General features: G+C 55.0%; 1 protein-coding gene across 2 annotated transcripts in view; it reads left to right on the top strand.

Moving 5' to 3' along the window:
* Positions 1 to 27,866, top strand: part of GRAMD1B (GRAM domain containing 1B) — a 154,800-nt gene that overhangs the window by 115,812 nt on the left and 11,122 nt on the right. For both annotated transcript variants that reach the window (XM_087828688.1, XM_087828687.1), the window contains exons 3-12: positions 27 to 237; positions 6,378 to 6,398; positions 16,601 to 16,685; positions 17,249 to 17,352; positions 18,096 to 18,191; positions 19,468 to 19,548; positions 22,318 to 22,433; positions 24,446 to 24,602; positions 25,583 to 25,772; positions 26,983 to 27,126. In XM_087828688.1, coding sequence (XP_087684814.1) covers positions 27 to 237; positions 6,378 to 6,398; positions 16,601 to 16,685; positions 17,249 to 17,352; positions 18,096 to 18,191; positions 19,468 to 19,548; positions 22,318 to 22,433; positions 24,446 to 24,602; positions 25,583 to 25,772; positions 26,983 to 27,126 — 1,205 coding nt within the window. The remainder of the gene's footprint in view (positions 1 to 26; positions 238 to 6,377; positions 6,399 to 16,600; positions 16,686 to 17,248; positions 17,353 to 18,095; positions 18,192 to 19,467; positions 19,549 to 22,317; positions 22,434 to 24,445; positions 24,603 to 25,582; positions 25,773 to 26,982; positions 27,127 to 27,866) is intronic.

Raw genomic sequence — 27,866 nt, 5'->3', positions numbered from 1 at the left:
CGCCCCCTCCTCACCTGCCCCTGCAGCACTGCCAGTAACTCCAACCGCAGCTCGCCAGCCTGCTCCCCGGTCCTCCGGAAGCGGTCTCGCTCGCCAACCCCACAGAGCCCTGACGGAGACACCATGGTGGAGAAGGGATCAGACCACTCTTCGGACAAGTCGCCCTCCACGCCGGAGCAGGGTGTGCAGCGCAGCTGCTCCTCACAGTCGGGCAGGAGTGGTGGCAAGAATTCCAAGGTGAGCTGGGTGTCCCTGCCCTGCCGGGGACTCGACTTGCTTGTTAGCTGATGCAGGGAGGGTGGTGCTGGAGGGGTGGCGAGGTTATCACCCCTTCCTCGAGGGACCCAGAGAGTCTTTGCTCAGTGAGGCGAGGGCGGGGCAGGCATGGCCACCCTGGTGAAATTTATCTTCTCAGCTGAGCACTCAGAGGGCCCAGGCGCTGGTGAAATGATTCCATGCTGCTGCTCTCCGTAGGAGCGAGGGAGCCTCACACACCTTGAGATTTGGAGGAGGGATGCTCCGGGGATCAGGGGGTTCATCAGTTTAGCTCTTTTATCTTTTTCAACCTTGAGGCAGAAGGGAGCCTTCTTTGGAGTGACTAGCGTGCCAGGGAGAGCCCTCAGGGAGTGCGGCAGAATGCTGTATCTAGCCTCCGCCCGCGCTCACGTGTCTGCCGTTGGTAATACCCATTTGCTACTCCCCTGTCCATCTGTGGGGGAAGGCGGTGACCGGGCCTCTCCATCCCTCCCAGGTGTGTCAGCACTGCCACCTGAGCTCAAGCCCTTGCCTAAGGATGGGCATAAAGAAGCCCCGGGGCCTGGGCTGCTCGTGGTGCCCAGAGAGTTTCTCCCCCTCAGTCCTTGGGAAGTGGGAGACATATCTGTCCACATGCCCCTTTGCTAGACTCGCAGACCCTGGGCTGGGTGGGGGGCCGGGAGGCACGGGAACTGGCATCCCCCTGAACGTGTCTTCTGATTTCCTTTTCTCCCTCTTCTCCCCACCATTCCCCAATAACTTCTTTGCATGCATGGTCTTAGTCTCACAAGCGCCTCTCAAAAGTAAGCCATCTCTCGTCTGTCTGTGGTCTCCCCTCTGCTGTCCAGTTGTCTGTAGAGCTCTGCATCCCTCCCTCTGCCGTCGCCCATCTGGCCCGTGTCTTGCTTGGTCCCTTTCCCAGAAGGCCGGCCCCACTGCCCTTGGCAGGCTGACTTGAAGTGACTGAGGGACCATTTCCGTTGCACCTGAAGTCAGAGAACAGAGCTGTTGTGCCCCGTCCCCCCCCCTTGTCTCTGCCTGCTCCCCAAACTCTGCCTGGGCTGGGGTTCTGATCCCTCCTTACATGGTGCCACCTAGAAGCAGAGTCTGGCCGGGGCTCAGTCTCACTTCTTTGGGGAAGGGAGGCTCTGTCCAGTTGGGCCTCTGTACTGATCCCCCTTGGATCTGCTTTGGTGGATGATTCCTGATTCCCTGAATGAGTCGACTGAGGGTCATGGATTCCTATAGCTGAGCTCCGTGGGGCAGTAGAATGCCCTCAGGGGCCTAGCTGGCACCTCCTTCCCTCCGCCTGCCCAGTAATAGCTGCTCAGCCTGAGCACCCCTTACCACTCCCACCCATCACTCCACTACCCGGCCCGGGGCTCCCCATGTTCTTAGGATGGTGGAGAAAGATCAGAAGGGAGTTCTTCTCCCAGAGGGCATGGTGCCAGCACCCTGGAGTGGCTGGACATTGGTAGTAGCCCCTGCTGGGCTTTGCAGCGATGTGACCAGGTCAGGGGGACAGTGCCAGAGGCCTGAGAACTTGGAGGAGTGGAGGTGAGCAGTAGGTGTTTTAGGTCAGGATCAGGATATGATACGCATGTTAAATGAGTGCTGCTGGCTGTGAACCCGGGAAGGGGTGTCGACACCAGCTCTACCTAGAGGGGGGAAGCCAGGAGTGCCCTGTGTGTTCAGGCAGCTCGGCTGGTGCAGGCTTATCTGGCAACAGGGTTTTGAGATGACCTCTGTCATCCGTTCTTGAGCCCCTCACACCTCTGGTGGGGGGAGGGCAGACATTGCCTGTGTGGCATCAGGTTACCCCATCTCTCCACATCTGCCCCCAGGCTTGGCACTCTTTTCCACCCCAGGTGCAGCTCCGAGCTTCCTGATCTTCCTCCCCTGCACCCAGTGAGGTGCGCAGTGAGCAGAGCAGCACTTGCTTATGTCATTAGTCACCGGGGCACATAAAGGTGCCTCCTCCAGTCAGCTGGTGGGCTGGGGTGAGGACCCAGGAACGCGGATTTGTCCTGAGCAGGTCTTTGGAACAGGAGAAAACCGGGTTTTCTGCTCTCAGGCAGAACAGTCTGAGAAGGGAGATAAGAAACTACCCAGATTATCCACAGACTGAACCTGAAAGTGGAACCACGGAGTAGTTGGGATGCTCCATGAATTCAGAGGCAGGAGACTCATTGTGAGTGGGTAGCTGGGCCACATTCAGGGAGCTGGATGCCTGAGCCAGGCTGGTCTCTGAGGTCCTGGAAAGGCGAAACGAGTTTTAAGAAGGGACCACAAGCTGAGTGTGAATTGAGCATTAATCGTGCGTGCCCCTTTCATAGGGAGCTGCAGAGGGGGTGACTGAGGGCCTCTACATTTCCTTTCCCTCTGTAGAGCTGGGGTGAGGCAGTGCCTGTCCTCCACAGACAGACTCTCTGAGTCCCTGGCTTGGGATACCTGCCTCCCCATCCCATTCTCTCACCAGCCACTGACCATCTCCACCAACACCATGATCCTCTAAATGCAGTTAAAATAAGAGAGCAGCACCCCACCACCCAGGGAGGAGTGGTAGCAGCTGTGGTTGGTGTGGGAACCTCTGTGTGGGCCACACAGACTTTATAGCAATTAGGTTCACATGGTCGGGGCCTGGAGGGAACAGTGAAGAAAGCTGCAGAGGTGAGGTGGAGCGAGGAGGGGAGTGCTTGTATGGTGGGGATAGGCCCCCTCCCCTTCCATGGAACCTGCTCTCAGGTTGACCAATGTTTCCAGGGCAAGGGATCTGGTAACTAGAGCTGTTGTCACTGTTTTGCAAGCCAGGCCCCCCACTCCCAGTCCTCAGCCCACCTCATAGAGGAGGTGGCCTCATGAGGTCGGGCAGGCTGGAGAGTGCTTCCACTCCTCTGCAGCCAGCCTCATACAGTGCCACCTGCCTTTCCCCAAGCCTCCTTTTCTTCCAGTGCTAACGTGTAGGGGCTGGACTAGATGAACAGCAGTGTCCCTGTCCTGTGAATCTGTACGACACTGCTGAGGCTGACCTGAGTGCAGCCCTGGCCCTAGAGGGCTAGGAGACGGCAGGCAGGCTTGTTTCCGCTTCCCAGGACCCCCTGAGTCCTGCTGCCACCGGCTTCCGCCCTGTATTGCTGTCTGGGAGCCACTAGAGGGAGCTAGAGGCTGTTTCCTGCCCCTGCCAGCTTCTGGTCTAGGAGGCCACCGGGAGGTGCCCAGTAGCCCAGCAAGTCCTCCCTCTGCTGGGTGCCTGTGTCATGCTGGCTCTGTGTCTCTGGGCTCCTGTCCCTTTGACTTTTCCCTGTTTTTCATTCCTAATTTTTGTGGTTTTCTTTTCAGTATGACAGACTTAACCTGATCAAAGTAAGAAGCTGTTTTCCTCATAACCTCAGTTAGACGTAGAGTCCTCTTGCACCCGCTGTTTTCCCCTCGCCCTCACCTTCCAGACGCCACTGGGGAGGTGTTTTTAAGGAACATGGGTCCGTTTGCAGGGGTCTTGTATTCCCTCAGGCGCTTGCTCTTTGGACCTCTTCTGGGTGGCAGCAGGAATGTGCTCTGCTCAGCTCCCACCCCAGCAGCTCTGTCTTGGGTAGTTTTCCTGATGTCCTCCTCCCCTTTCAGCCAAATCCATTTATAACCTGTCAGAGAGCCCTTCTCCCCACTCCGCGTGCCCTGGACAAGGTGGGGCATCCAGTGAGCCCACAGGGCAGCAGCCCCCTCCAGCCAGCAGACGACCGCCCTCACCCCCTGAGGCCCGCAGCCCCTCTGGCTTCCTGCCCCCACTAGCTGGGCTCACCTTGTCAGGACTCAGTCCTGGGGGGCAGAGCCTGAAGGAGCAAATCTGCCTCCAAGAGGCAGGTCAGAGTTCAGGGACTCATGCCCACAGCGGGGGTTCTCAGGGACTACCATGGCTTGGGCTGCAGGGCTGGATGCCCATTTTTCCCAGTGGCGCCCTCAGTGGGGGCAGGTAAGAAGCTGCCCAGAAGTAGCTGCCTAGGGGTCGTCTCACCCTGGGGCACAGGACAAAAGTTTTGCTCTCGATGGTGTATTTCACATTTTCATACTTGAGAACACACATTTTTAGCTCCCTTTACAGAAGAGCAAACATTCCACACAGAGGCATCACATAGCTGACTGGAGATGAGACGGCTTCTCTGGCTGTGACTCTGTCACTCTGGAGCTCTTTGTGTAAACAGATTTAGGAGGGACACGTGTTTGTGTGCAGTATGTGAGGAAGAGAACTTCTGCATCTGTTTACCTGAGAGGCAGGGAGGACACGGGCAGAGTAATCAGAGAGGATCTTGTTGCCCCTCTACTCCTGGGCCTTACATGAAGGCCAGACCGTGGGGTGAGGAGCTGGGGGTGGGTCACAAAGTGTTCTCAGGGTGAGACAGGTGTCTGACAGCCTGGCTTTGGTTTGGTGAGATGCAGGCAAACTGTTCGGCAGTGGAGGCTGCCGCTCCCAGAGCAGCCTTCTCACTCCTGGGAGTGTATTTTGGGGCACATCTGCATAGCCTGTGCCCTGTGATGGCAGCTGGGACCCGGGAGCTACAAGTCCCTGCGCTGAAATGCCTACAGGCTAGTTTCCAGCTCCAGGTCCCGGATCCCATGTGGTAGTAAGTCCCTCAATGGTGACATAGTTGGTCTCAGATGTTTGGATTTGGCCCCTTTACCTGCTAAGGCCTCTGGATTGGAGGAGATGAGGCCATAGTGGGAGTATGTGACTTCCAGGGGGCCGTGGGAATAGCCTCCATCTGGAATGACCTTGGAAAGCATCTTGCGGGAAGAGGTTGAGGGCCTGCCTTGCCATCTGCCCCTCTGGCCACATCGTGGCCTCTGAGATCAGGTGTGAGGTGGAAATAAAACCAGTCAGAGGCGGCATCATCCACGCCTGTCCCCTCTGCTCACATGGTTCCCCTCACAGTAAAAGGTGGGAGTCTCTAGAGCTCTGGCTGAATGGGAGAGCTGATGGCTGGGGGTCACAGGGCCTGCGTTCCTCACCACTGATGCGGGCACCTGCCCTGCACCCCACCAGACACGCCCTCTTCCTCCCTTGGGAGTTTGGGCCCCTTCAGGCCTGGTAGAGTGATAAAGGTTGTTAATCGTGCCCAGGATTGCACCTCTGCCTATAGTTATGATGCTGACCTGTGGGCAGAATTTTCTCTCCCTAATGATTTTCCATCTGAGTGACACCCCTGGCAAGCTTTTTAAAACTGGAAATACTCCTGCCCCAAGCTAAACCTATGGATCAGCCCCTTCCAGGGCCAGGCCTAGGCCAGTGCATGCATGTCTGTGTGTGTGTCTCCTCTTATCTGTCTGATTCCAGTGGGGGGGGGAGGCATGAAAGACCAGGGCTATCGAGATCAGAGACAGACGAGGCATAGTTTTGGCCCTTCCTTCTCTTCCCTAGAAACTTTCTGTTGCCATGAAGATGAGTAACCTCTGCCCAGGGCTGGGCCTGGCGAGCACCGGGATTCTGGAGCTAGGGCAGAGTCTGGTTTAGATGGCCTGAGTTATGGCACCCCAGGTTGGGGAGGGTGTTAGCTCTGACCTTCCCCCAGTGCAGAGCCCCACCCGCCCTGCCTTATCACCAAGGCCATCAGCGTTGTTGAGCAGGAGTGGGCACCGACTCACCTGCTCCCTGACAACGCAGTTGGAAGAAGTTCCTAGGGGACCCTTTTATTCCCTGGCACTGAAGCGCCCTGTCCTGCCTCCTCAGGCTGACCCGGAGCGTAGGGCGGGCTGCTCTCTGTCTGCACTTTGCTTCTGGTCAGGGCCATGGGGACTGGGTCTTGGATGCCTGTGTGCATCCCCCCCCATCAGACGCTTGATGGGGCTCCGACTCCCTTCCAGCTGAGCCCTCGCTGGTGCTGCCCTGCCTGTCACCCAGCGCGGCAGAGCTCCCACCCAGCATGGGCTGCTCCCCGGGCTTCCCCTGGAGCTGCCTTGAGAAGGGAGGCCCCTCCTGAGCAGCCGCGTGGGAGGCCTTCAGCTGCATTTGGGCTCTGCTCCCTGCCCGCCCTCGCTGTCTGTGTAACCCGCCCTCTGGAGCCAGGAATACCTGGCAGTGCCCATCACCTCCCCCTTGACTGACGTTACTTTCTCTTATTTTGTCCTTTCAGAAAAGCCAGAGCTGGTATAATGTAAGTATCCCTGTTTCTCTTCTTGTTGGTACGTGTGGAGTGGGAGGGGGAGGCCGTGCTGGGGAACGGAGCAGCGTGGAGCGCAGCTGGGCGGCCTGTGATCTGCAGCAAAGAGAGGGTCGTAGAAGGGGGGCCTCTTCCCTCACCAGCCCCTCTATCAAACCCAGCCGCAGTGGAGGTCTTTGGTGGTAGCCTAGGCCTGCTGAGGAGGGAGGGTTTGTCAGGGGGACCAAGGAGAGCTGTTGTACCTTGTCCTTCCCAGCTGCCTGGGCAGGGCTCCTTACACTGATTATAGGAGACCAGTCAAGAGACCAGACAATCTGGGAGTGAGATGGCCCTGGTCTAGAACTTAGGGCCGTGGTGTCTTTAACCAAGATGCTTAAGAGAAATGCAGCAAGAACACTTTCCCCTAGGAGTACAGAGAGACTGAGGCAGGTCATGGAATTTGACAACCGGTACCCACCCACCCCCACCCCTGCAAGGCATGCCTCAGAAGCCCCTCTAGGAGACATCACTGCTGGGACCTGGGGTGGTCATGGGTGGCTCAGCCAGCTGCCCTACACCCAGAGACTGCCCTGGGGAGTAGGCACCCCATCTGAAGGCCACGTCCACTTGGGCATGGAGACTGGGCTGCAGGGTTTTGAACCCTTTCCTCTGATGAGCAGCTGGCTGGTCTTGGCTGGCCCATTGGTCGGGTTGTGCCCACCCTCTAGGCTGCACTTGCAGGGCCTGGCAGCCCGCATCCTGCTTCAGGTCCTGTCCGTGCTTCTCTGAGGCTATCCCCACGCTTGATCCTGACTAACCAGGTGGATGCTGCCCTTCCCTGTTCCCTCCCCAGGCTCCGCCTTGGCAGGTCACGTGGGCCTGGAGAAGGTGTGGGCCAAGAAGGTTGTGGATGACACTCTGGGAAGCGGCAGGCAGGGTCAGGATAGAGGAGAGACTTGGGTTTGATGTAGGGACTTGCGTCAGAATAACCTGGGCGTGGAGGAGGGAGATGTCTTCCCACACAGCTTAGTGAGTCCCCAAATGAAGCACATGCTGCTCAGCGGGCATGCCTGTCCCTGGGTGGGTTCCCTGTATTCATTAATCGCCCGGCTTAGCCCAACCGGCACAAACAGGGCAGAACGCTGGCTGTGCTGATGGGAGGGACTTTGACTTCCCCGCAGGAGGAAGAAGCAGCTTGTCTCCTCAGTCCCTCCCTGCGCCTTGGACCACATGGCCCTCCCCCGGCCTCCTGGCCTCCCAGCTGCTTAGAGCCCATATCCTGGAGGCAGAGAGGCTCCTGAGTGGGGCGAGGGGGGCGGTGGGCTTTCTAGGGGCTCAGTGAGACCTCAGCATCCTTCGCCTCAGGAAGCCTACCCTCTGAGCCATGTGGCAAATTAGGTCCCCCAAAGGGGAACTGGACACATGGCTGCAGACCCATCAAACAGTGGACATGTTCAAATCGGGACTGCAGGTCCTACACTGTCCTCTCTGATCTTTCTGCTTTTCAATCACGCTTTTCTGTGGCATCTCTTTTCCTTCCCTTGAGTCCTCCCTGCCTTTTCCGCTCTGACGCCCCCCTTCCCTTTCCCACCTCTGTTTCACCTCTTTTCTCTGGTTTCCCATCTCCTCGCAGCTTTCCCCCTCTCAGATTCTTGCAGGCTTTACTCTATCCTGTCCTCCCAGCCTCACCCCTCGATGTCTCCTCCCTCGGCCCCACACTTGAATCCTGGCGCCTGAGCGCTCAGCAGAGCATGTGCCTTTTGGCTGGAAGGGCCGGCTGCCATCTGAGGGCCCAGAGGCCAAGGGCTTTGGAGACAGATGAGTGAGAGGCAGCAGAGGAGCGGGCGTGGCTGGAGGCGTGCGGAGGCCGTCCGCCCTTACTGACTGCACATCTCCTTACAAAACCATCCCCAGAACGCTGGTCCTCAGGCTTCTCCTGCCTCTCCCCCCTGTTAATCCTTGGTCATGTCTTTTCACCCTCCACCCCTCACCCCGAATGAATTACAGACACATGGGTGACTCTCCATCCCTCGCAGATCATCCACTCACAGAGGCCAAGGGCACGGGGGACTGCTGAGCCATGTGTAGTGACTCTCTCCTGTCTCTCTTGGGCTCAGGCTGTCATACTGAAGGTCCTTCCAGGTTCTCAGTGGTGCCAGATGTCCTGGGACCCATCCATAATGTTTTCCTGCTGCTCCCCGATTTAGGGTCACCAGGCAGATGTGGCTCCTTGAGCCCGGTGCTGCCCTGTCCCCAGTTCTGCTGAACTTCCACTTGGATGGCCTGACTCGGGTAGGGGCAGGGAGCAGACCAGAAGGACAGGGAGGGCAGAGGTAGAAATGGCAGGAAATACTGGGAGAAAGAGGCAGAAGCTGAGAGGTGACAAGGGACTTCCAGCTGGCTTGGGCTACAGATGTCAGGAGCCAAAGAGTAATCAGCAGCTGCTGCAGTGGGTAGAGCCTGGAGAGACTGGCTTCAAGTAACACCAGGCCCCTCCTGCCCCTCCTCCAATAAAACCGGGCCCTCTTCCTAAGGTCAAGACCATGCTCTGGCTCTGGGCTTGTCCACTTCAGGGTGTCTGTTCCACACAACAAACATCACCCCCATTTATGCCCCTCGTTTGTGTGCTTGCCTGTGGGCTGTTCCCCTAGGTCGCCTGCCTGCCTTAACCAGGAAGCTCTGGCCTGGCTGTTTGCAGAGCCACCTGCATCACTGCCCCTGGGCCTAGGAGCCCCATCCGCCTAGTGCACTTGCCCTCGGGGCTGGACACCCTGCTTGTGCAGTGCATTGTGTATGTGTCTGTGCTCTGTGTGCAAACACTCTGCCAGGAAACTTTGGTTCAACCCGCTCCCCCTTGGTCTGCAGAACTGCCTCCCAGCTGTCTGTCCGTGGTTTTTCAGGACCCTTGCCCTGCCCCTATGGCTTTGGCCTGGTCTTCTGTTTCCCTTAATCTGCTTGCTCCTCCTACCAGCCTGTGTTGCCCGAGCTACTGGACCCTGACCTCTGGGGAGGAACTGCAGGTCCCCTCAGAGCTGCTCACAGCCTTTATAATCTCGCCACTGCGGTGGTGCAGCACTCCTGCCGCTTGGGCCCCACCATGCACTGAAGTCCTGCAGACAGGAGGGGGCCCTGCAGTCCCCGCCCCAGGGGCAGAAAGAAACTCCCTGGCCAGAGTCGGGGCAGTGAGAGCCATGCAGCCTTGCTGACCATTGTGGGGACGTGTCAGGCCTGCTGGGTGGCCTGGGCATGCTGTGAGCAGAAGCTACTCAGCACCTCCCTGCCCACCCACAGCCCCTCCTCCATCTGTCTCGTCTGCAGTTTACTTTTACATACTTAGCCATGATGACGGAGCACCTCGGCCCAAAGAGTGGTCCCCACCAGGGGAAGTGGCTAGACCCCAGGACCATGTGGGGAGGCCCAGTCCTGGAAGCTACTTTTCTCCAGCCAAGGCTCCTCAGGGCAAGAGCGAGGTGTGAAGGGCGCACCATCTATAACTGCCCAAGTCCCTCTCGGGCCTCGTTACACCTACTCCCCCACTCAACCGTCCCAGGTTTATTCATCATGGCCCCCAGTTCGGGAGGTGTAGCCCTGTAGACAGGAGATGGAGGGATAGCAGGAACAGGGCTTTAGCTTTAGCAGGGGTCCAAGGGCAGAGCTGGAGGCTGGAGGGTGCAGGCTGTCCCTGCAGACGGCCCCTCTGTGCCCAGTGGGCTTGCATCTCGGGGAAGCAGCCGAAGAGGTCTTCCTGGTGCCTCAGGTGGGCAGAGGTACCACCCTCATCTCCCTCACCTCTCTCCTGGGGTCAGTCAGCTCCATAGCAACCGGCTGAAGGAGCATTTCTGAGGTCAGAGGACAGGCACCCAGACCCTGGCAGCTCCCTAGATGTAGAGCCCCATTGCCTAATGCCCCTGCTTAGGGACCAGAGCTGGCTTTCTGGTGGTGAGGAAGGGGTCGTGCCCATTCTGTGGAAAGGTCTGGCATGGCTGGCAGGTATCAGATTGAGAACAAAGCTTTGTAGGAATGAAATTTGCATGTTTGAGGGCCAGTGAAGTGGGAGCCCAGAAAGGGAGCTACCAGCCACAGTCTTGGCAGTTGCTGTTGTTTCCGGGACTGACTGCTCCCTCTGCCTTCGTTCATCCCCCCTGTTACCCACCCACAGCCATCCTTCCCTTTCCACAGGGTGTCCCATATCTGGAGGAGACCATTCCCACCCACTCCCTCTCCACCTTTCTGTATTACACCCACTCCACCATGTCTCTCCTTTCTTTTCTCAGTCACCCCCCTATCTCTCCCATCTCTCCCCAGTCTCCTTATCTCACATCTGGCCCCTCCCCACCTGGATTTGGTTGGGGATTGGGGCTTCCTTTGAGGGTCTTAATTAGTTTCCCCTAGACAAGGCCAGCACTCTACCAAGATCCACCTGTTTTTCTCCTGGGCTCTTCCCCGCCTTCCTCCCCCCTGCTGTGCCCAGGGAGGGGGTACCACTCTGTCCCAGCTCCCAGTGTTTGCCATAGAGTTAATGTTTAGCTCAGGGCCAGTGCCCTCTCAGGCTTGGAGCTGCTGCCACCCTGCTCCTCGGGTGGCTGTGTGAGGGGGTGTGGGAGACAAAGGCTGCCACACCCAAACTCATCTCTGGGCCTGAGCTTTCTGCTTGACCTGCACCAGCGTCACCCCAGTGTACCCATCAGTCAGCTCCCACAGCAGTATTCAGGTTTTCTAAGGAATCCCTGTGAGGATCAGCCCTGTGGGTCTGGTGTCACCCAAGACAGGCATGTTCACCCTGGAAAATGGATTGCCGAGTTGTGTAACATGGCTGAGAACAGGCTGGCAGGGGTGCAGAGGTACTCAGATGTGTGGTTGGAGAAATTTGGCAGGGACATGACACCGGGAACCCATGCGTATAGATTTCGGTCTGTGTGGGCACGTGCATACACAATGCCCTGTGAACAGGAGCAGTTTACAGGTGAGTAAGTGATGCTTTGTTTGGTAAATGGTTTTGGAGTAGGTGACAGCTGAAGCACATCATGCGGAGCGATGCAGCTGATAGGAAGCAGTTGAGGTGTCGGTCCTTCCTGGGGGAGACAGTCATGTGACGGAGCCATCGCCCTGCGCGATGTGATGTGGTGGGTGGAGGCAGTGGCTGTGCCCAGTGTGTGCACATTGAGAGAAGGGGACAGGAGTTTGGGGAAGGATTCAGATGTTTCCTCCACTTTCTCCAACACCATTTAACTGGGAGACCTCGGGTTCCTCTGATCAGGATCTTCGGGTTTGGGGTCGAGAACCCACACTTTCAATGCGTTAGGTCATTGTTCAGCACTGCCGTCTGAGTGCTGTTCACCAAATCAGGAGACTTCCAGGGCAAGGGCACCACTCATCCTGTGCAGGCCGAGGCCCTCCTGGCAAGTAGGCATAGCTGGGGAGGGTGAGGGAGGGCCCATTAGTCTCCAGGTCTGGCCTCTCCTGGAATCAGCCTTCCCAGCGCTAGTGCTGTCCGATTCCTGCCCCAGCTTCTTTCTGCAGATCCTTGTGCCCTCGTTGGCCTGGCTCCCATTCCTTTCCGGGAGATCTCAGCTTCCCTGCACTGGGCCGTCTCCTCTTGACCTGGGCCAGACTCTCTGTTCTTAGTATTGCTACTTGGCCCTTAAGGTCTGGGCTGCCTGGGAATTCTCTTGGCCTTGGTCCCCCTCCTGCTAGTGCTGGAGGCAGGGCAGGCTCCCTGGAAAGGAAGGAGATGCCTCAGCCCCCAGAGCTGCTGACCTCGACTTCCCCAGGCCATCTGTCCAACGTCTGCAATGCAATGAGTTAAACTTCCAAATCTCTTGTTGCTGCTGCTGCTATAGGGAATTTAGTAAATGGATGGATCAGCGAGGGAAGAGTTGTCTCTAAGAAGTCCCTGGCTGTTTGAGCCTCAAATTTCAGATTTCATCATAACAGCAGTGCCCCTGGCACCTCTCACCCCTCCCCCACTTGGCACCCTGGCCAGCTACTTTCCATTGCAGGAAACATCTGCTGGGAGGCCAGGCCAGTTGGGGGTTACTGGAGGACGCTGGCCAGTCCATCACCAGATCCTGTAACTTGAAGCATGTGTAGGGCTCTGGCCCTGCCCGCCCACCCGTCCTGCCTCCCTCCCTCCTTTCCTCCCTCCTGCCACCAGCCAGTCTAACAAAGAAGCTGTTTGCTGGTCAGCCAAGAGGAATATGGTCTGGGAGAAAAGGGGTGTGTGTGGGGTGGGGGTGAGAGCAGGCTCTGTTGGCACAGCCATTGGTGGCTGCTCTGCCTGGGCGAGGGCCATGAGTCACACTGTCCGCCCAGAGGCGAGATTGCACAGTGAATGGGCTGTGCTGTGGGACAGGGCAGAAGGAGCTGGAGAGCTGGGCGTTAGTTCTCTCCCTGGAGTTTCAGACCAACCCTGAGCCACCGCTGTCTGTGAGTAACAGTGGGGTGGACCTCGGGACTTAGCTGCGGGGTCGTGCTCTTCCTGTGCAGTGTGCCTGTCTACCGGGGGCCTGTTCCGAGACCTCAGCTAGCTCTGTGCACCTGCCGTCTCGACTGCCTCCGCTGGCCTCGGCTGGCATCTTGGAGTGGCTGCCCGCACGGACCAGGAGGAGGGAGCCACTACATCCCTCCTGGTCACCCTTAGCTCGGAAACCAGACACACTGGGAGCTGAGCCGGTGAAGCAGAACCCGGCCATGGGAGACAGGCCAGCCAGACTGTCCCAAGAACCGTGTTGACCACACCCTCCCACTGTGAAGTTTTGTGCTGGAACAGAGCTCTAGGAGAAAAAAGGAGGCCAGTCAGGGACACGTAGACCCTCTGCCTAGAAGCCAAAGGTCACTCACCTGCGTTCAGCCCCAGCGAGCCCGACTGTTTTCATCCTGTGAGGACAGTAGGGACTCAGAGCTCAAGTTGCTGGGCTCCATTGAGAGGTGCAGCCTTGGGGAGCAATGGAATCTTTGACGGAATCTGGGATCCTTTGGAGCCTCTTGCTGGAGCAGGACAGCCAGCCTTTGCAGTGGTACCTGAAGAGGGTTGCAGAGGTACCTGCTGATGCGGAGCTCTGCTGCTGGCACGGATCTGAGGACGTCCCGGCCGTGAGTGTGCAGCCTCATTCTCTATGCCTGTGTGACAATCCCGCTGCCCCCGTCACTCCCCACTCAGCCCTGCTCCCTGAGGGCTCCAGATTTGACAACCCTTGAACCAAAATTTGTTATTAAAATAGGTGAGCCTTGCCTTTGGAGGACGTTGCTCTCAGAGCATGGGGCTGGAGGGAAAGGGTCATGGTCTTGTGTCAAAGGGTGTGTGGTGGCAGCCGATCCACTGTGCCTCTGCACTTGAGACTCTAGGAGGCAGGCTGGCCCACCATCCGCACCGGCAGCCTGGTAGAATCAGGCATTTATTCGCAAGCCTGGGTTAAGGAGTTCCTGTGTCCAAGCCAGTCCTTGTAGAATGGGCTGACTTCAGAGGGCAGGGCTGGACTTCCCCTCCCTTTGTCACAGCTTTGTTCCAAGGAGAGGAGAGGAGCGGTGTGGAGATTATGGCCAGACCCCCTGGCCTCCACATGCCTGAGTTCCCATTGGACATGAGAGATGCAAGGGCGAGAGGACAATATGGAAGGAAAGTCAGAAATAGGAGGCTGGCCAGGCTGCGGGATGCCTGAGTCCAGTTTTACCTGGAGGGGTTGGGGGCTACCTGGGAGGCTCATCCTCAGGTTGATGTTGGAACTGTGGTAAAATACAGTAACATAAGATTGACCATCATATGTACTTCTAAATATACAGTTCATTAGTGTTAAGAACATTCACATTGTTGTACGATCAGTTTCCAGAGCTTTTGCATCTTGCAAAGCCACACCTCCTCTGGGTCACCCTTAGCAAGAAGACCTCCCACACTGCGGGAGCTGAGCGGGTGAAGCAGAACGCGGTCCCGGGGACTGGCCTGTCCCAGAACCCTGCCCGCGACACCCTCTCAGTTTCGTGCTGGGCACAGCTCTGTAGGAGAGAACAGGAGGCCGGTCAGGGCCTTAGCTTTCCCCACCGGCAACATAGGATTGGATTAGATAATCTCCCATCCTCTATAAAAAGACCTGCCTGTGGGCATGGAAGGCTAGTGGGCAGCTCAAAGTAGGTGAGCATCTCATTCCCAAGGAGTGTGTTCTGATGGGCACCTCTGTGGTTTCACTCTGGCACAGTGACCTGAGGCCAGGGGGCTGGTGCTCAGACCAGGGCTGGGTCAGGCCTCCTCAATTCATAGTCCACGCTCTGCTTAGTCACCGCATTCTCCGGTGCCTCAACTCACTCGTGTAAAATGCGATAAAAACTCTGGTCAGATGAAATGCTGCAGGTGAAGGGCCTGGGACAGAGCCTGGCGTGTGGTGATAACATTCCGTGTTAGCTTAATTGTAGCTCTAGAGGTCACATAGGCATCATTAGGAGCTCAGAGATAGTCAAGGGTTTCCAGTGTGTGGATTCCGTTCTGTGAGACTGAGGGGCTCTTTGGCTTGGACACCTCAGGATCAGTCTGGACGTGATGGTTGGGCTGGAGGCATGCTGTGTTCTGAGGTCTTTTCTACCCGTGGAAGTCGTGGGATTGGCTGGCTGCCAGATAGTCACTCCCAGTCGCCCCTATACTTGGTTCAAGCATGGCCGGTGGCTTTTGAAGTTTGGATTCTACAACATAGCATTGCTTTACCGGGGGCAGGATGTCCACTATTGCAAGTACAACTCATTTTATAAGCAAGCCAAACAAAAGTTTAAAATTCAGATTAACTAGACAAGCAGTTGAAAACTTTCTCTTCCCTCTTTTCTGGAAAACCTCTGCACTGAAGTCGCCATCCCTTCTCTCCCTCTAACTCCCTGGAGCACTCCTGTTCCCGCCAGCACGAGAGCCACAAGGCCACGGGTGCAGGCAGTCAGTGAGCAATACAAATGTGGTCAGGCCACAGCCCCAGCTTCCTGTGGGCCGTCCAGCTTTGCACAAAGACTAAAGTTGAAAGGTCCAACGCTCATGCCTTTGTCGCAACAGCTGTGTGCTGGTGGAGTCCTAGGAAAGTGGTGAGAAAGTGTAAATGGCCAAGACCCGTCTGTCGCTGGCACCAGAACAGTCCGTGTGTGCATGTGCTCCTGGCATAAGTAGGTCATCAGCGGGCCTGGGTGGAGTGCAGTCATCTCTGTTGCGATGTAAGGCTTTGCCTGCATCGCGCACTTTATGTATCATCGTTGGTGCTGTTCATCCACAGGGCATGTTTTTTTTTTTTTCTTTCTTTTTTGTAAGATTGTGAGCTTGGAAAAAGCAGGATTTTTGTGTATTCAACTGGCTCCTGGTATTCCCAAGGCAGTTTTTGGGCATGAGTCTGCACTGAGGTACCTGAAAAGCTAAGTGGGCACAGGGGCATCCAGACACACAGGTGGTGGCAGGAGGTGAGCACTGGACCAGGAATCAGATCTGCCACTGACCAGCCCGGGGGCCATGCGCAGGGGGAGGCTTCTCTCTTGCCTCAGTTTCCTCACTGATAATATAAGTGTTGGCTTTGATAATCTTGTAAAGGATAGTGAGGGAATGAGTTCAGGTGTCTCTAATTGCTTCTAATTACTTTCAAGTTCTCTACTGTGTGCTTATTTAGTTACTGATTTTGTGGGTTGGTTTGTTAATAGTCTTTGTAAAAATGAGATTCCCTGAGAGAGATAACTGACATATAACATCATGCTAGTCTTGTGTTTCATGACGTTTTTTCCAGTCATGAATGTCACACCCAGCAAGTGCCTGCTGTCAGTCATGATAACTTGTCCTGAGGAGTGTGATGGGCTCCTACTCTGAGCCCTGTTGGGGAACGGGGGGCCCTTGGGCTCTGGCTTTATTATCAAGGTAGATAGTGCTCCTGCTGGCTGAAGGCAGAACAGCAATACCTGATGTGGTGGGTCCCAGGGAGCTCCCTGGAGGTCGACCCTCACCCTGCATCTTCTTGGGCTGTAGTGTGGGCCCTGCTCAGGAGTAATTTTTCTCCTTGACAGACACTGGATACAAAGCCTTTCACAGCATCGAATTCTCTCCACAATGATTTTCCCGTGCCTTGCCCCCTTTGCCGCCCTGGCTTCCTAGGGTCTGTAGGGTAATGGCCTCATCTTTGCCTTTTAAATACGCAGGCAGGTGCTCCTCCTGCACCTTCCTCCCCAACCCACAGAATCTGGGAACATCGCTAACCATGGCCATTGTCACGCAGGTGTTAAGCCCCACTTACAAGCAGAGAAACGAAGACTTCAGAAAGCTCTTTAAGCAACTTCCAGACACGGAGCGCCTCATTGTTGGTGAGTGGGGTGCTGGGTGAGGGGGGCCAGGAAGGAAGTCTGGGGATCTAGGATATCACTCAGGCTTCTTCTGTCTAGAGATTCCCCAAGTAGGAGTCAATTCCAGTAAGAAAGTCTATCTGGGAACAGAGAGAGAGGGTGTCCAGAGCGCTGACCCCCACGGTTGGGGCCCAGGGCTGAGCACCTCGTGTATGGCGGCTTCAAGAGAGAGCCCAGCCTGGAAAGAGTCACTCCCACCCTTAGCTCTGCAGATGGTTCAGCACTGAAGGGGTGGGAGAATCGTGGGTTGGAGAGGGGCCTTTGATGATGTTATAGGCTTTTCTGCCTCCACCTTTGTGTTCCCCTCTATCATCTCAGCCATTCCTGTGCCTGTGGGCACTAGTGTATTTCACATCCTTCATTTTCCTGATGGTGAGATGCTAAGGGCTCCCTTGGCCACTAGTTCAGATTTGCCCAGTCAGTGGTAGGCACTGGGCTCCGCTGGTGGGAGGGATGGCACGCCTGTGTGGGAGCAGCTGGTGGAAAATGCTATCTCTAAGCTCCTGTCCCTCGTCCCAACACAGATTACTCGTGTGCACTCCAAAGAGACATTCTCCTTCAGGGCCGACTCTACCTCTCTGAAAACTGGATCTGCTTCTACAGCAACATCTTCCGCTGGGAAACTCTGGTAAAGACCTGGGCGTGCTCCCTGGGGCTGTCCCCTTGGCTGTGGCTCAGCCAGCTGCCGCCTTCCTTCCCTTTGTGGACTTTATGCTCTATCCAGGCTTCACATAATTAACAAAAGCAGGTGCCTGAGCCTTGAAGGCTGGATCTCCTGTACTTTGTGTGCCCCTCCCACCCTCTTGGGTGTGGAAAAGAAGTGCCGAAAGCATTTGCTAAAAGCAAATATTTGGCAAGAGTCACTGCAGAAGGCAGTATAGTGGAGTAAAAAGGGCATTGGCCGTGGGACCCAGAAGAACTGGCTTGTGCACTTTTTGGATTCTGCTCCTAATTAGCTGTGTGATTTTAGGCCAGTCCTTTATTCTTCCTTGGCCTCTCTTTCCTCAGCTTGTAAAGCAAAGGGGAAAGGTGAACTAGGTGACTGTTATGTCCCCTCCAGTGCTACTGCTACATGTTTCTGTAAGTGGCATAGTGAAGGGACCTCTGCACTTTTATCAGACTGTGAAAACGAGACAGGAAGCTCCTGGATCAAGAGCCAAGACACCTGTGGGCTCTGGGCAAGGCTTGGCCACCGCCTCACTGTGGGGCCTCTGTGAAATTAGGGACTAACCCAGATGAGGTCTTAGGAGGTTTAGAGATATGTAGGCAGATCCGATTTCTTCTGTCTGAACTGGTGCCGTGTGGACCCCTTTGGCTGCATTAATGCTTCTTCTTGCTTTTATCCTATCTCTGTCCCTATGGGAATGCCAGCTGACTGTCCGTTTAAAAGACATCTGCTCCATGACTAAAGAAAAAACAGCTCGCCTCATTCCCAATGCCATCCAAGTTTGCACTGATTCAGAAAAGGTAAGTGGATTCTAATCTTGGACTTTACTCCCCCTCCCCTGAGCCCCAGCCCCCCAACTTCTGTATTTCTGCTCTTCAGTAGCATTAATGTGGACGTGGTAGGATTGCGAGATGGGGGAGCCATCCAGGTTGCAGAACCACCTCTGGGAAGGGCAGGGCTGAGGAAGGAGTGCCAGAACATGGACTTGGGGCCAGAAACCTGCATCCGAGTCCTGTGACTGTAGGCACATATGTAACCTCTCTGCCTCAAGTTTCTCGTGTGTAACATGGAGCCGGCAAGACCTATTTAATAGTCTTGAAATGACATCACACATTTGAAAACACTGAACTATAAGGCATAATACAAATGTGGTTGTTATCATTGTGTATCAGCGTAGCTCATCCAGAGAGATGCGAGTCTGGGAGGAAATGAATTGTTCCTATGGGCTTGGGGAAAATGTGGAAGGTAAAATTTAGGGCAGAGAAAATGCTATGATGCCTTCAGGCCTTGGGGCGGATCAGGTTTCTGCCCCACGCAGTTCACGGTGCCCTTGCACTCGGGCCGCCAAGAACTTTGGGCTCAGATAGTCTTTGGTGTGAATTCTGTTTTTGGCACAGGTCAGCTTTGTGATTACAGGAGTCACCCAGCTTCCCAGCCTATTCCTCTTTATTAGGTATTAGCACCTCTGTTTATTTTCTGAGGCTTTCGTATGGTGTAAATAAAGCAGTGTTTGTGAAGCACCCAGAACATCTTCAGTCACATCTGGTTTTTGTCTTGCTTCCTGCGTGTTATAAAGGGTCCCCTCGAATGAGCAAGCTCCTGAGAGAAGGGATCTCCTTCCATTGTGTTTGCTGTTTTACCCCAAGCCTGTGAATGGAGCCTGGCACATGCTCATACTGGACTACTGGTTGAATTGAATGAAAACCCTTTAGGCTAGTGGGTGAGGGACTTGTCTTCCTTCCCTTAGGCTAGTTCACAGCTCCCACTCACCCAGTTCCAGTAGGTGAGTGAAGCAAGGTTTTCATGGAGATGAAAGCTTCAGACAGGACAAGGGAGCCCCGAGGGAAGTGAGTGGCTGTGGCTGTGGCTGTGGCAGGACTGGATTACAGGGGGGCTGGAGGGCCCAGGTACCTCTGTGCTCCTCATCTCTCGAGCACCTGTGCCGGGATCACGGGGGCTGAGAGTCATCACATTTGAGGCTAAAGTCAGTAGCTTGTTTTCAAAGGAAAGAGCAGCAGGTCTTCATTATGTTATAAGTCTTAACTGACACTTTTTCCATTTTCTCTTACAATCTAGCACTTTTTTACTTCGTTTGGGGCCCGGGATAGGACGTACATGATGATGTTCCGGCTGTGGCAGAATGCGCTCCTTGAAAAGGTAAGTCCTGCCCAGCCCCTTCCTTCAGCCTGAGAATGATGCAGGTCCAGCTAGAATGTTCTTTCTCCTTGGGCATGGACCCTGTGGAAAGGCTGCTCTTTACTGGGGCTTTGGCCAGGTCCATGGAAGCCCTCATTTCCTCGTGATCCTGGAGGTCCTCTGGACTCTCGTGGGCTCTCATGGCAGTGCTGGCCTGAGTCCTGGAAGTAGCCTCTCTCTCCTGTGGACGGCCTGCTGCTCAGCCAGGGCCCTCACTAACTGCAGCCCACTGTTTTAAATGGTCCAGGATTTGTTCATGTCATGTATGATGAGACACAGACTCCCTGTAAGTTTTTATACTTACAGATATGCCTCTGGAAGCAGAGGCACGCCACGCAGGGCCACGTGGGGAAACACCGGGGGCAGTCAGGAGGCAAAGAGCACGGGGAAGCACGGGCAGGGCCTTTGTGGTTTTCCCCAGAAGGAGCGGGTGAGGCAGGGCAGGCAGGCCAAGCAGCCAGGATTGGCTAGTTTGAACAACTGAGTGTGGCTTTGGGGTATAGAGATTGTCTCCAGTTGCCTGGTACCTGTCCCTAGGTAATGAAGGCGGGGGAATATTGGCGTGCACCCTAAGAGCTAGATAAAGAAGGTATTGGGGTATGAGCTTTGGATTGGCTGGTTACATGTGAAAGGTGTGCTCTTAGGTGAGTTTTCTATGTCTGGGAATTAGCTGACCCTGGGAGGGGCAAGTGCGCCCCATTCAGCAAGGCCTCAGATGCCAGAAAAATAGTTAATACAGTTGACTACTTGAGTGTTTGAAGGACATTGTGGACATGTAGGTGAAGATGTCAAGGTGGCAGCCCTTCGAGAACTCCCATTAGGATGTACCGTGAGGTGCTGAGAGACAGCCTCCAAGCCAGGAAAGGGACATGGGGGGAAAATTACATAATATGGTTATAATCATATTATCTATGACATGTTTAAATATGAGTGTATCTACTTTGACTCTAGCCCAAATTTATTACTATCAAAAGGAAATTGAGTAGATTTATTATGTAGAGTTTGTTCCAACCCGAAAGTCCATACAGCCCTGGTATGTCCTGGTAGCCTGTTTGGTCTGAGATCATCCGCCTTCATTAGCCGTCAGTAATGGTAAAGCGATAATGTATTTGAGTCTCCACTGGCAGGTCTGAATTTTCAGTTCACAATTACTGTCATTTCTGAGTAAGACAGAGTCGTCCATATGGTTCACTAAAGTTCTAGCAAAGTGACTAAGAGTCCTGCCTCATGAACAGGACCTGCTAACTGGGCTTGTCCTGGCGATGGCAGACAAGCTGAGCATGTGGAACTGGTCTGGGAAGGCTGCATGAAGGAGGGAAATTGTTCAGAAGGGGCAGAGGTACAAGTGTGGCCCAGGCAGGATTAATGGTAGACATAAGGCCAGAGCGAGGAGGAGGTCCAGATAAGAGAAGTGCCTTCCTCTGGCACTGTGAGGGCCAGCACAGAACTGCCACCCCAGCCCTGCCAGCTTAGGGGAGCCCTGCCTATGGTATCCTGGGCAGGTCTCCTTCATTGGAAAACTGGAACCTGGCTCACGGCATCCTGATGGCTTCTGCTTCTTAAACTAAACCTTGAAGGATGGACTTGGAGAGGACTCAGGTTCTCTATCACATCTGTTGGTGGAAAACAGCCTTTTATTAACCTCTGGAGGCAGAGGCACGTCACATCATGCAGGGCCATGCAGGGCCACGTGGGGAAGCATCAGGGTCAGTCAGGAGGCAAAGAGAGCATGGCAGGGGCCTTTGGTTTTCCCAAGAAGGAACAGGTGAGGCAGAGCAGGCAGGCCAAGCAGACTTAGGGTTGGCTAGTTTGAGTAATTGAATAATTATTCAATAATTTGAATTATTTTTGATGGCATTGACTGCTTCTGTTTTTCATGTACTTATCCTCCCACCTTCTCCCCCTCCTCCCAACCCGAGACGTGTTCATGGCCTCTACCTCTGATCTCAGTTCTTTGTAAAATCTGTTGCCTCTTTCCCAAGTCTTTGAACTTCATGAGAGCTAACTTTTCTTAGGACAGTGCTTTTGAGGAGGAAATGAGGACACCCAGTGAAATAAGGAAAACTAGAACTGATGCATAGAGCTGTAGGCAAACTGATCTACGTAAGAATAAAGAAGGAAGCATTCAGGTGGTCAGGAGAAGTTTAGATGCACTGACCTTTGGGGCCCCTTAATCTTTGAGAAGGAGGACTTCTTTCTAAGCACAGGAACTGGCAGCTGGGCAGTGGGCCACCTTTGAGGTCGTGCCTCATTCCTGGATGGCGTCCTGCAGGGTTTGCTTGGTCACTGTTAGCGTAAGGAGTTTTCTGCAGCCCCAGTGAAAGTGGCTCAGAGGATCTCTGCTGCTCATTCCATGTTCCAAACCAGAAGCTCTGTGATCGCTTTGGCCCACAGTGACATCAGATCATGCTGCTTAATGCTGGACCTCATCCTCAGGAGCAGAAAGTGGACAAGGGGCCAGTTGGTCCCATATGGAAACCTGAGTTGTGTGAACAGGCCAGGTTCCTGGCTTTGATAAAAGACGTATTCTTGCACAGAAGATTGGTGCCTTGTTGAGATCCTGAGAGGAGGGCAAGTGAGGTGGCCGAGGTCACCATGGAGGCATTGCTCCCTCTGTTCTGCTAGGGGGAGTGGAGTTTGGCTGTTCTACCCTCAGGGGAGACCAGCTAACAGTGCCTCTGTGCAGAGGGGTACTGAGGAAGGAAGCGTCAGTCTCTGTTGTTCCTGCAGCCACTGTGTCCCAAGGAGCTCTGGCACTTCGTTCACCAGTGCTACGGGAACGAGCTGGGCCTGACCAGTGACGACGAGGACTACGTGCCCCCCGACGACGACTTCAACACGATGGGGTGAGAGGCAGAGGAGGCTGCCAGGGAGCCTTTTGGGGAGGGGCGAGGATGGCATGAAGCCACACTGGGGAATGACACCCAAGTATACCCTGAAGGAAGTGAAGGAGTAAGCCAGAGGTCACCTTCAGGAAGGCCTCCCAGGCAGAGGGAACAGTGATGGCAGCTGGGCGGACTGGAAAAGGGCAAATGGGAAGAGGCGAGGTCAGGGAGGTCGGGAGGCAGAGTATGAGGCCTTCGGGCCAACGTGATGATTGGCTTTACCCGGAGCCGAGGGAGGAGCTGTGAAACGGCTTTGAGTAGATAATTGATACTGTCTGACTTAACATTTTAACAGGATCACCCGGCCTCCTGGGTTGAAAATGGACGGAAGGGGAGTAAGAGCAGACTGCCTAAGAGGCTATTGAATAATTTAGATCATTTAGATGAGAGGTGATGGTGGTTTGGACCAGGAGGGTAACAGTAGAAGTGGAAATGAGTGGTCAGTTTCTGAATATATTTTGATGGTAGAACCAGAAGTATATTGAATGATTTGCTGATGCATCCAGAAGAAGCCCAAGGTGGTTAAGTTTTTCTTGGATTTACCAACTGAAAGGATAGAGTTGTTCCACACTGAGGTGGACACTAGTATCACAGCGCAAATTCAGGGGGAAGAACAGGAGCTTGGTTCTAGACAACCTGACTTTGAGATGACTGTCATTCGGTCGGAACGAGATGTCACATGGCGTCTGTCTGTGGCATTCTCTAGGGAGTCTGGGCTGGGGACACATGTGGTGTTTTAGTGGACAGCCCCTGCCGTGAATTTGGCTGGAATGCCCAGGTGACTAGATGGACGTAGGAAGCTCAGGGTCTGGGCCTGAGGATACTCAGCAAGAGGCAGAAGCGGCAAAAGAGTCAAATCCCGAGAGGATGCTCAGTGAGGGGGGAGGACGCTGCGAGCTTTGTGTCCGGGGAGCTAAGGGAAGGACATTTGAAGGAGAAGGGTGGCTCACTGTATCACGTGCCTTGGTAGTTAAGAAAGATGGGACTGCAGAGTGATACAAGCATGCTTGAGGTTTGGAGGTAGGTAGAGGCTCGGTGGCAGTGTGAGAGGCACAGAGGAGCAGGATGCCGCGAAAGAGCATCCGATGTGGGCTACGTAGACCAGGGCTCAGGCAGGAACTGGCTCCGAGTAGTGCTCTCACTTAACTTCTGGGATGTCTACTTGATTATCTCTAAAATGCATGGAATGCCTTACTCAGTGTGTTCCAGGTGAGGTCAGTATAAAGTATAAGTCAGGCATTGATGATGATGACGATTTCTCCCTTGTTAGAGGCTGCAGTGGCATGTCTGAGGCATCCCTAGAAGGGCACCCACCTTTAGCTCAAGGAGGGTTTCCCCTTAGTCAGGGATGGGGAACGTCGGACCCACAGGTCAAAATCATTTGGTCTGGCCCCGCCAAGGCAACCGCAGGCGGGACTCAAAATTCAGTATACCTAGGAGCTTTTTTCATAGCTAATTTTTAAGTTGATAATTTTGTGTGGCTCGTGAATAATGTTAGAACTATACAAATGGCCGTTGGCAGAAAAAAGGTTCCCCACCCCTGCCTTAGGTGTACAATGCCCAGAAGTTGACCAGCTTTGATCTGGAATCTGGACAACACCCCCAAAGGACACTCATGTCCGAGTCTGTCCTTGTCACTGTGTGGGGAGGACAGTGTGTGGTCAGAGTCCAGGCGTCTGATGCAAATGGTCGGGCTGGGGTGGGAAAAACAGTTTAAGACAAATAATGGTCCTACTTTACTAGGAATATATCTAAGGAGGGTGCCTAGAAAAGGTGAGTTTGGAGCCAGAAATTTTACTTGGGGGTTGGAGGTGTGGTTTTAGGAGAGGTTTTGGGAGTAGGGTAGTTAGAGGGGGCTCAGATGCAAAGCAGGGACACAGGAAAGCCGCAGTTTTGGGCAGATAGGTAGGTCTGAGGGTCCTAGAACAGTTTTGTCCCCTGAGGTCAGCGTGGCGTATGGTGTCTTGTTGTAGCTACTGTGAGGAAATCCCCGTAGAAGAGAATGAAGTGAATGACAGCTCGTCCAAAAGCAGCATAGAGACCAAGGCAGACGCCAGCCCGCAGCTGCCCAAGAAGTCCGTCACCAACAGCACGCTGACGTCCACCGGGAGCAGCGAAGCCCCTGTCTCGGTATGGCGGTGAGCCCTCGTCCGGCCAGCGCGTCCTCGCCTGGCTGACCCTGTGGGCCCCGCACCTGGGAGTGGGCGGCGGGGAGGTGGCGCATTGCAGTCAGTTTTGTGAAGGAGACACCGGAGCAGGGGGCTGCCTGGCTCGCAGTAACTGCAGTCCCAGGGCCTGCGCTGGGCTCTCCATGTCGCGGGTTAGGATTTTGTCTGGCTGCTGAGCAGGTGAAAACCACTCAGGTTCACTGTGAGCTCTGCTCATGCTGACGGCTCCACTCAGCCCTTGGAGAGCTGTGCCAGGTCCGGGTTTCACAGCCTGGACCTAAGGCAAAGTTGTCCATGAGTGTGAGACTAGAACTGTTTAATCACCTATTCAATAAATAATAGTTTGAGTCCCTACTATACACACTCTGATGTATTTTCCCACTGTGCCAGACTTTGTGAAAGATAAAATGTATAAGAAGGACCTCTGTCCTCTGGGACGGGTCACAGAGGAAACGGAAGCTGGGTGAAGGAAGAGTGCCGGGGGTGAGCTGGCAGGTAGGGGGCGGGATGGGCTTCCTCAGAAAGGACCCCCAGGAATGGGAGCCCTGCACTGCAGTGGCTCAGGGGTCCTCCTACCTGGCCTTGGAACACGGACACCATTTCATGCCAAGGCTCCATTTCCAGCCTCGGGGTTATTTTAAAATATAAAGGCTTGTATCTGTTCCCTTCCAGCACTAATGGGAAAATGAATAAAAAATGCTTATGAAGCCTTTGAGCCTCTTAGAAAACCAGGTCCTAGCGGGAGGCAGGCTGGCGTTGTTATACCACAGTGGAGGTGCGGCCCGGGAGCGGACCTGTGGCCGGGGAGCTAACGCTGTGCTATGGGACGGCAAGAGGAGGGCAGAACCCTGTACTGTTCTCGGGAAATCAGCTCCTGCTGTGAGCGTGAGGGCTCCCAGGCCAGGGCCCTGACTGCCCCGGGACTTCTCTGTCTCCACCCAGTTTGACGGCCTGCCCTTGGAGGAGGAGGGGCTGGAGGGTGACGGGGCCCTAGAGAAGGCGCTTGCTATCGACAGTATCATGGGAGAGAAGATGGAGATCCTCGCGCCTGTGAACTCCCCCTCGCTGGACTTCAACGACAATGAGGACATCCCCACCGAGCTCAGCGACTCCTCTGACACCCACGATGAAGGTGCATTTGAGAATGGGTGCAGAGCGGCCCTTCCTCTCTCTGTCTTGAGGCTTAAAGGATGTCCCCACATGGAGACTAGAGTCAGTCTTTAGGCTCCCGGTGGAAGGCTGGGTGGTAGCAGAGCTTTTTTTCAAAAAAGCGTACATTCGTTGTTAGCTTAGGTCTCTTTTTCAGGTGCTTGCTTGCGTGAACCTCATCATCCCGTGTTTGCCCTTTTTTGCTCGACAGATAAATGCCTTGTCCTGCTCCCCAGTCTTGTCACTAAGTTTACCCGTTGACACTGCTGGCCTTGCAGCTCTGTCCCTCAGAGAGGTGCCAGGCATGGCAGCATGTGCGTGCCACCAGGAAAGTGCCCGTCAGCCAGCTGCACCTACAGATGAGTAGGCTGCAGTCGAAACTTGCTTTAGTGACTCCAGCATGGGGCTTGAGACCCGGCTAGAAAAGAGGTCAGGCAGGCTCTGGACACTGCCCTTCTCTAGTATTTCTTAGAGGATAGCTTCTTACTTTCCTCCTGCAGAGGGCCAGCTTCTGGGCCCTCGCTTGGGAACATGTTGCTTCTTGCACTCCAGGGCGAGAAGCCGAATGCTCAGTGCTGATGAACGTGGCTGATGGTTCGCCTCCATGGAGTGGGCGGAGGGTTCTGACTTAGTGAGTAGATGCAGACAGTGCTCATCCTCAGGCTGTGGACGGTCACTCCTGTGGGTCGCCTGCCGTGGCTTTCTCACCTTTGGTTGGTTTCCTCACTCCCATCCAGGGTGCAGGGCAGGGCAAGGCAAGGCAAGGACTGTACAGGTTAGGTCCTGAATAATGACGGGGGTGCCGTTCATATAAACCGAGAAGTAAACATTCCCCCCATGCTGCTCGTCCTGCCCAGTCCTGGGCGGTGGCCTGGAGGGGGCTCCCAAGGCCCTCCAGATAACTGATCCTCTGGGCTCAGGCAAGCTCAGGAAGTGGTCGTTTATTTAAATTGCAGTCTAAGGTCACCTTAATTTGGGAGGCTTGAAGTGTCAAAGCAAACAGTACCTTCCTGAGCGCCTGGTCAGAGCTGAATGAGTCGAATGACATCTGAGGGAAGGAGGCAGCTGCCTCACTCCATGGTCTCCCCCGCCCTTGGTGGCCGTTCCCACAGCTGCATCCAGACAAGTGCTCTGGGATTCCCCAGGGTCACCTGCCCCTCCCGTTCACTGTCATTTCCTCACCCTTCGTGCAGGGGAGGTCCAGGCCTTCTACGAGGACCTGAGTGGCCGGCAGTATGTGAATGAGATTTTCAACTTCAGCGTGGACAAGCTCTATGACCTCCTGTTCACCGACTCGCCCTTCCAGCGGGACTTCATGGAGCAGCGGCGCTTCTCAGGTTGGCTTTTCCCCAGCCTGGTGCCTCCCATCCTTCCCTCTCTACCACCCTTTTTTCCTCTCCTCCCAAGCACCCTCCTTTCCTGGTCACCCAGTAGCCTGAGCACCTCTCTCTGGCCTTAGTGCTAGAGCTCCCTCAGGGCTCTGTGTGCTTCTCCCCCACCCCGGGTGCTGCAGCCCGAGGCTCTCCCGTGTGGTGCCAGGCCCCAGGGGCTCAGAGATCAGGGCCTTACAGGGCTCACCGTGTAGTGAAGGGGAGCAGCTACCACGTTACATGACCTCATCTAACCCTCAGCTCTGCCCTGTGTGGGAGCATCGTGACCCTACCGTACCCACGAGGAAACTGGAACTCACACCATTGTTCCTTGCCCAAGGCCATGCAGCTAAGGATTCAAATCTAGGAGTCGCAGAGGTCACGCTTTACACCTCCGTGCTCCTGTCTCGCCCTTTGCCCCTGTCCTGCAGCTCAGCAGGGGCTGCGACTCTGGCCCAGCCGAGATGCTGGGCATCTGAGCCTGGAAGAGTGGCTGGGCATCAGCGGACCTGCAGCCAGGAGCAGAGGGCAGGCTGGGGGCACCGAGGTCATGCCTTAGGGGAGAGTGCTTGTTCCCAAGGATCCCAGGCCCTCCTCACAGTAACTCCAGTGTTGGCAGCACCCCTGTGGGTGGCCCTGCGACCTCCTGCCCAGCCCCAGGAACGAGGAGCATACTGGGGCCAGTGTAAAATCTCGGCAGTGCCACA

This window comes from Miniopterus natalensis, chromosome 20 (genome assembly GCF_054644295.1).
Source record: "Miniopterus natalensis isolate mMinNat1 chromosome 20, mMinNat1.hap1, whole genome shotgun sequence".
Lineage (NCBI taxonomy): Eukaryota > Metazoa > Chordata > Mammalia > Chiroptera > Miniopteridae > Miniopterus > Miniopterus natalensis.
The sequence above is the reverse complement of the archived record's forward strand: the minus strand, read 5'-3'. Positions and strand labels throughout refer to the sequence as shown.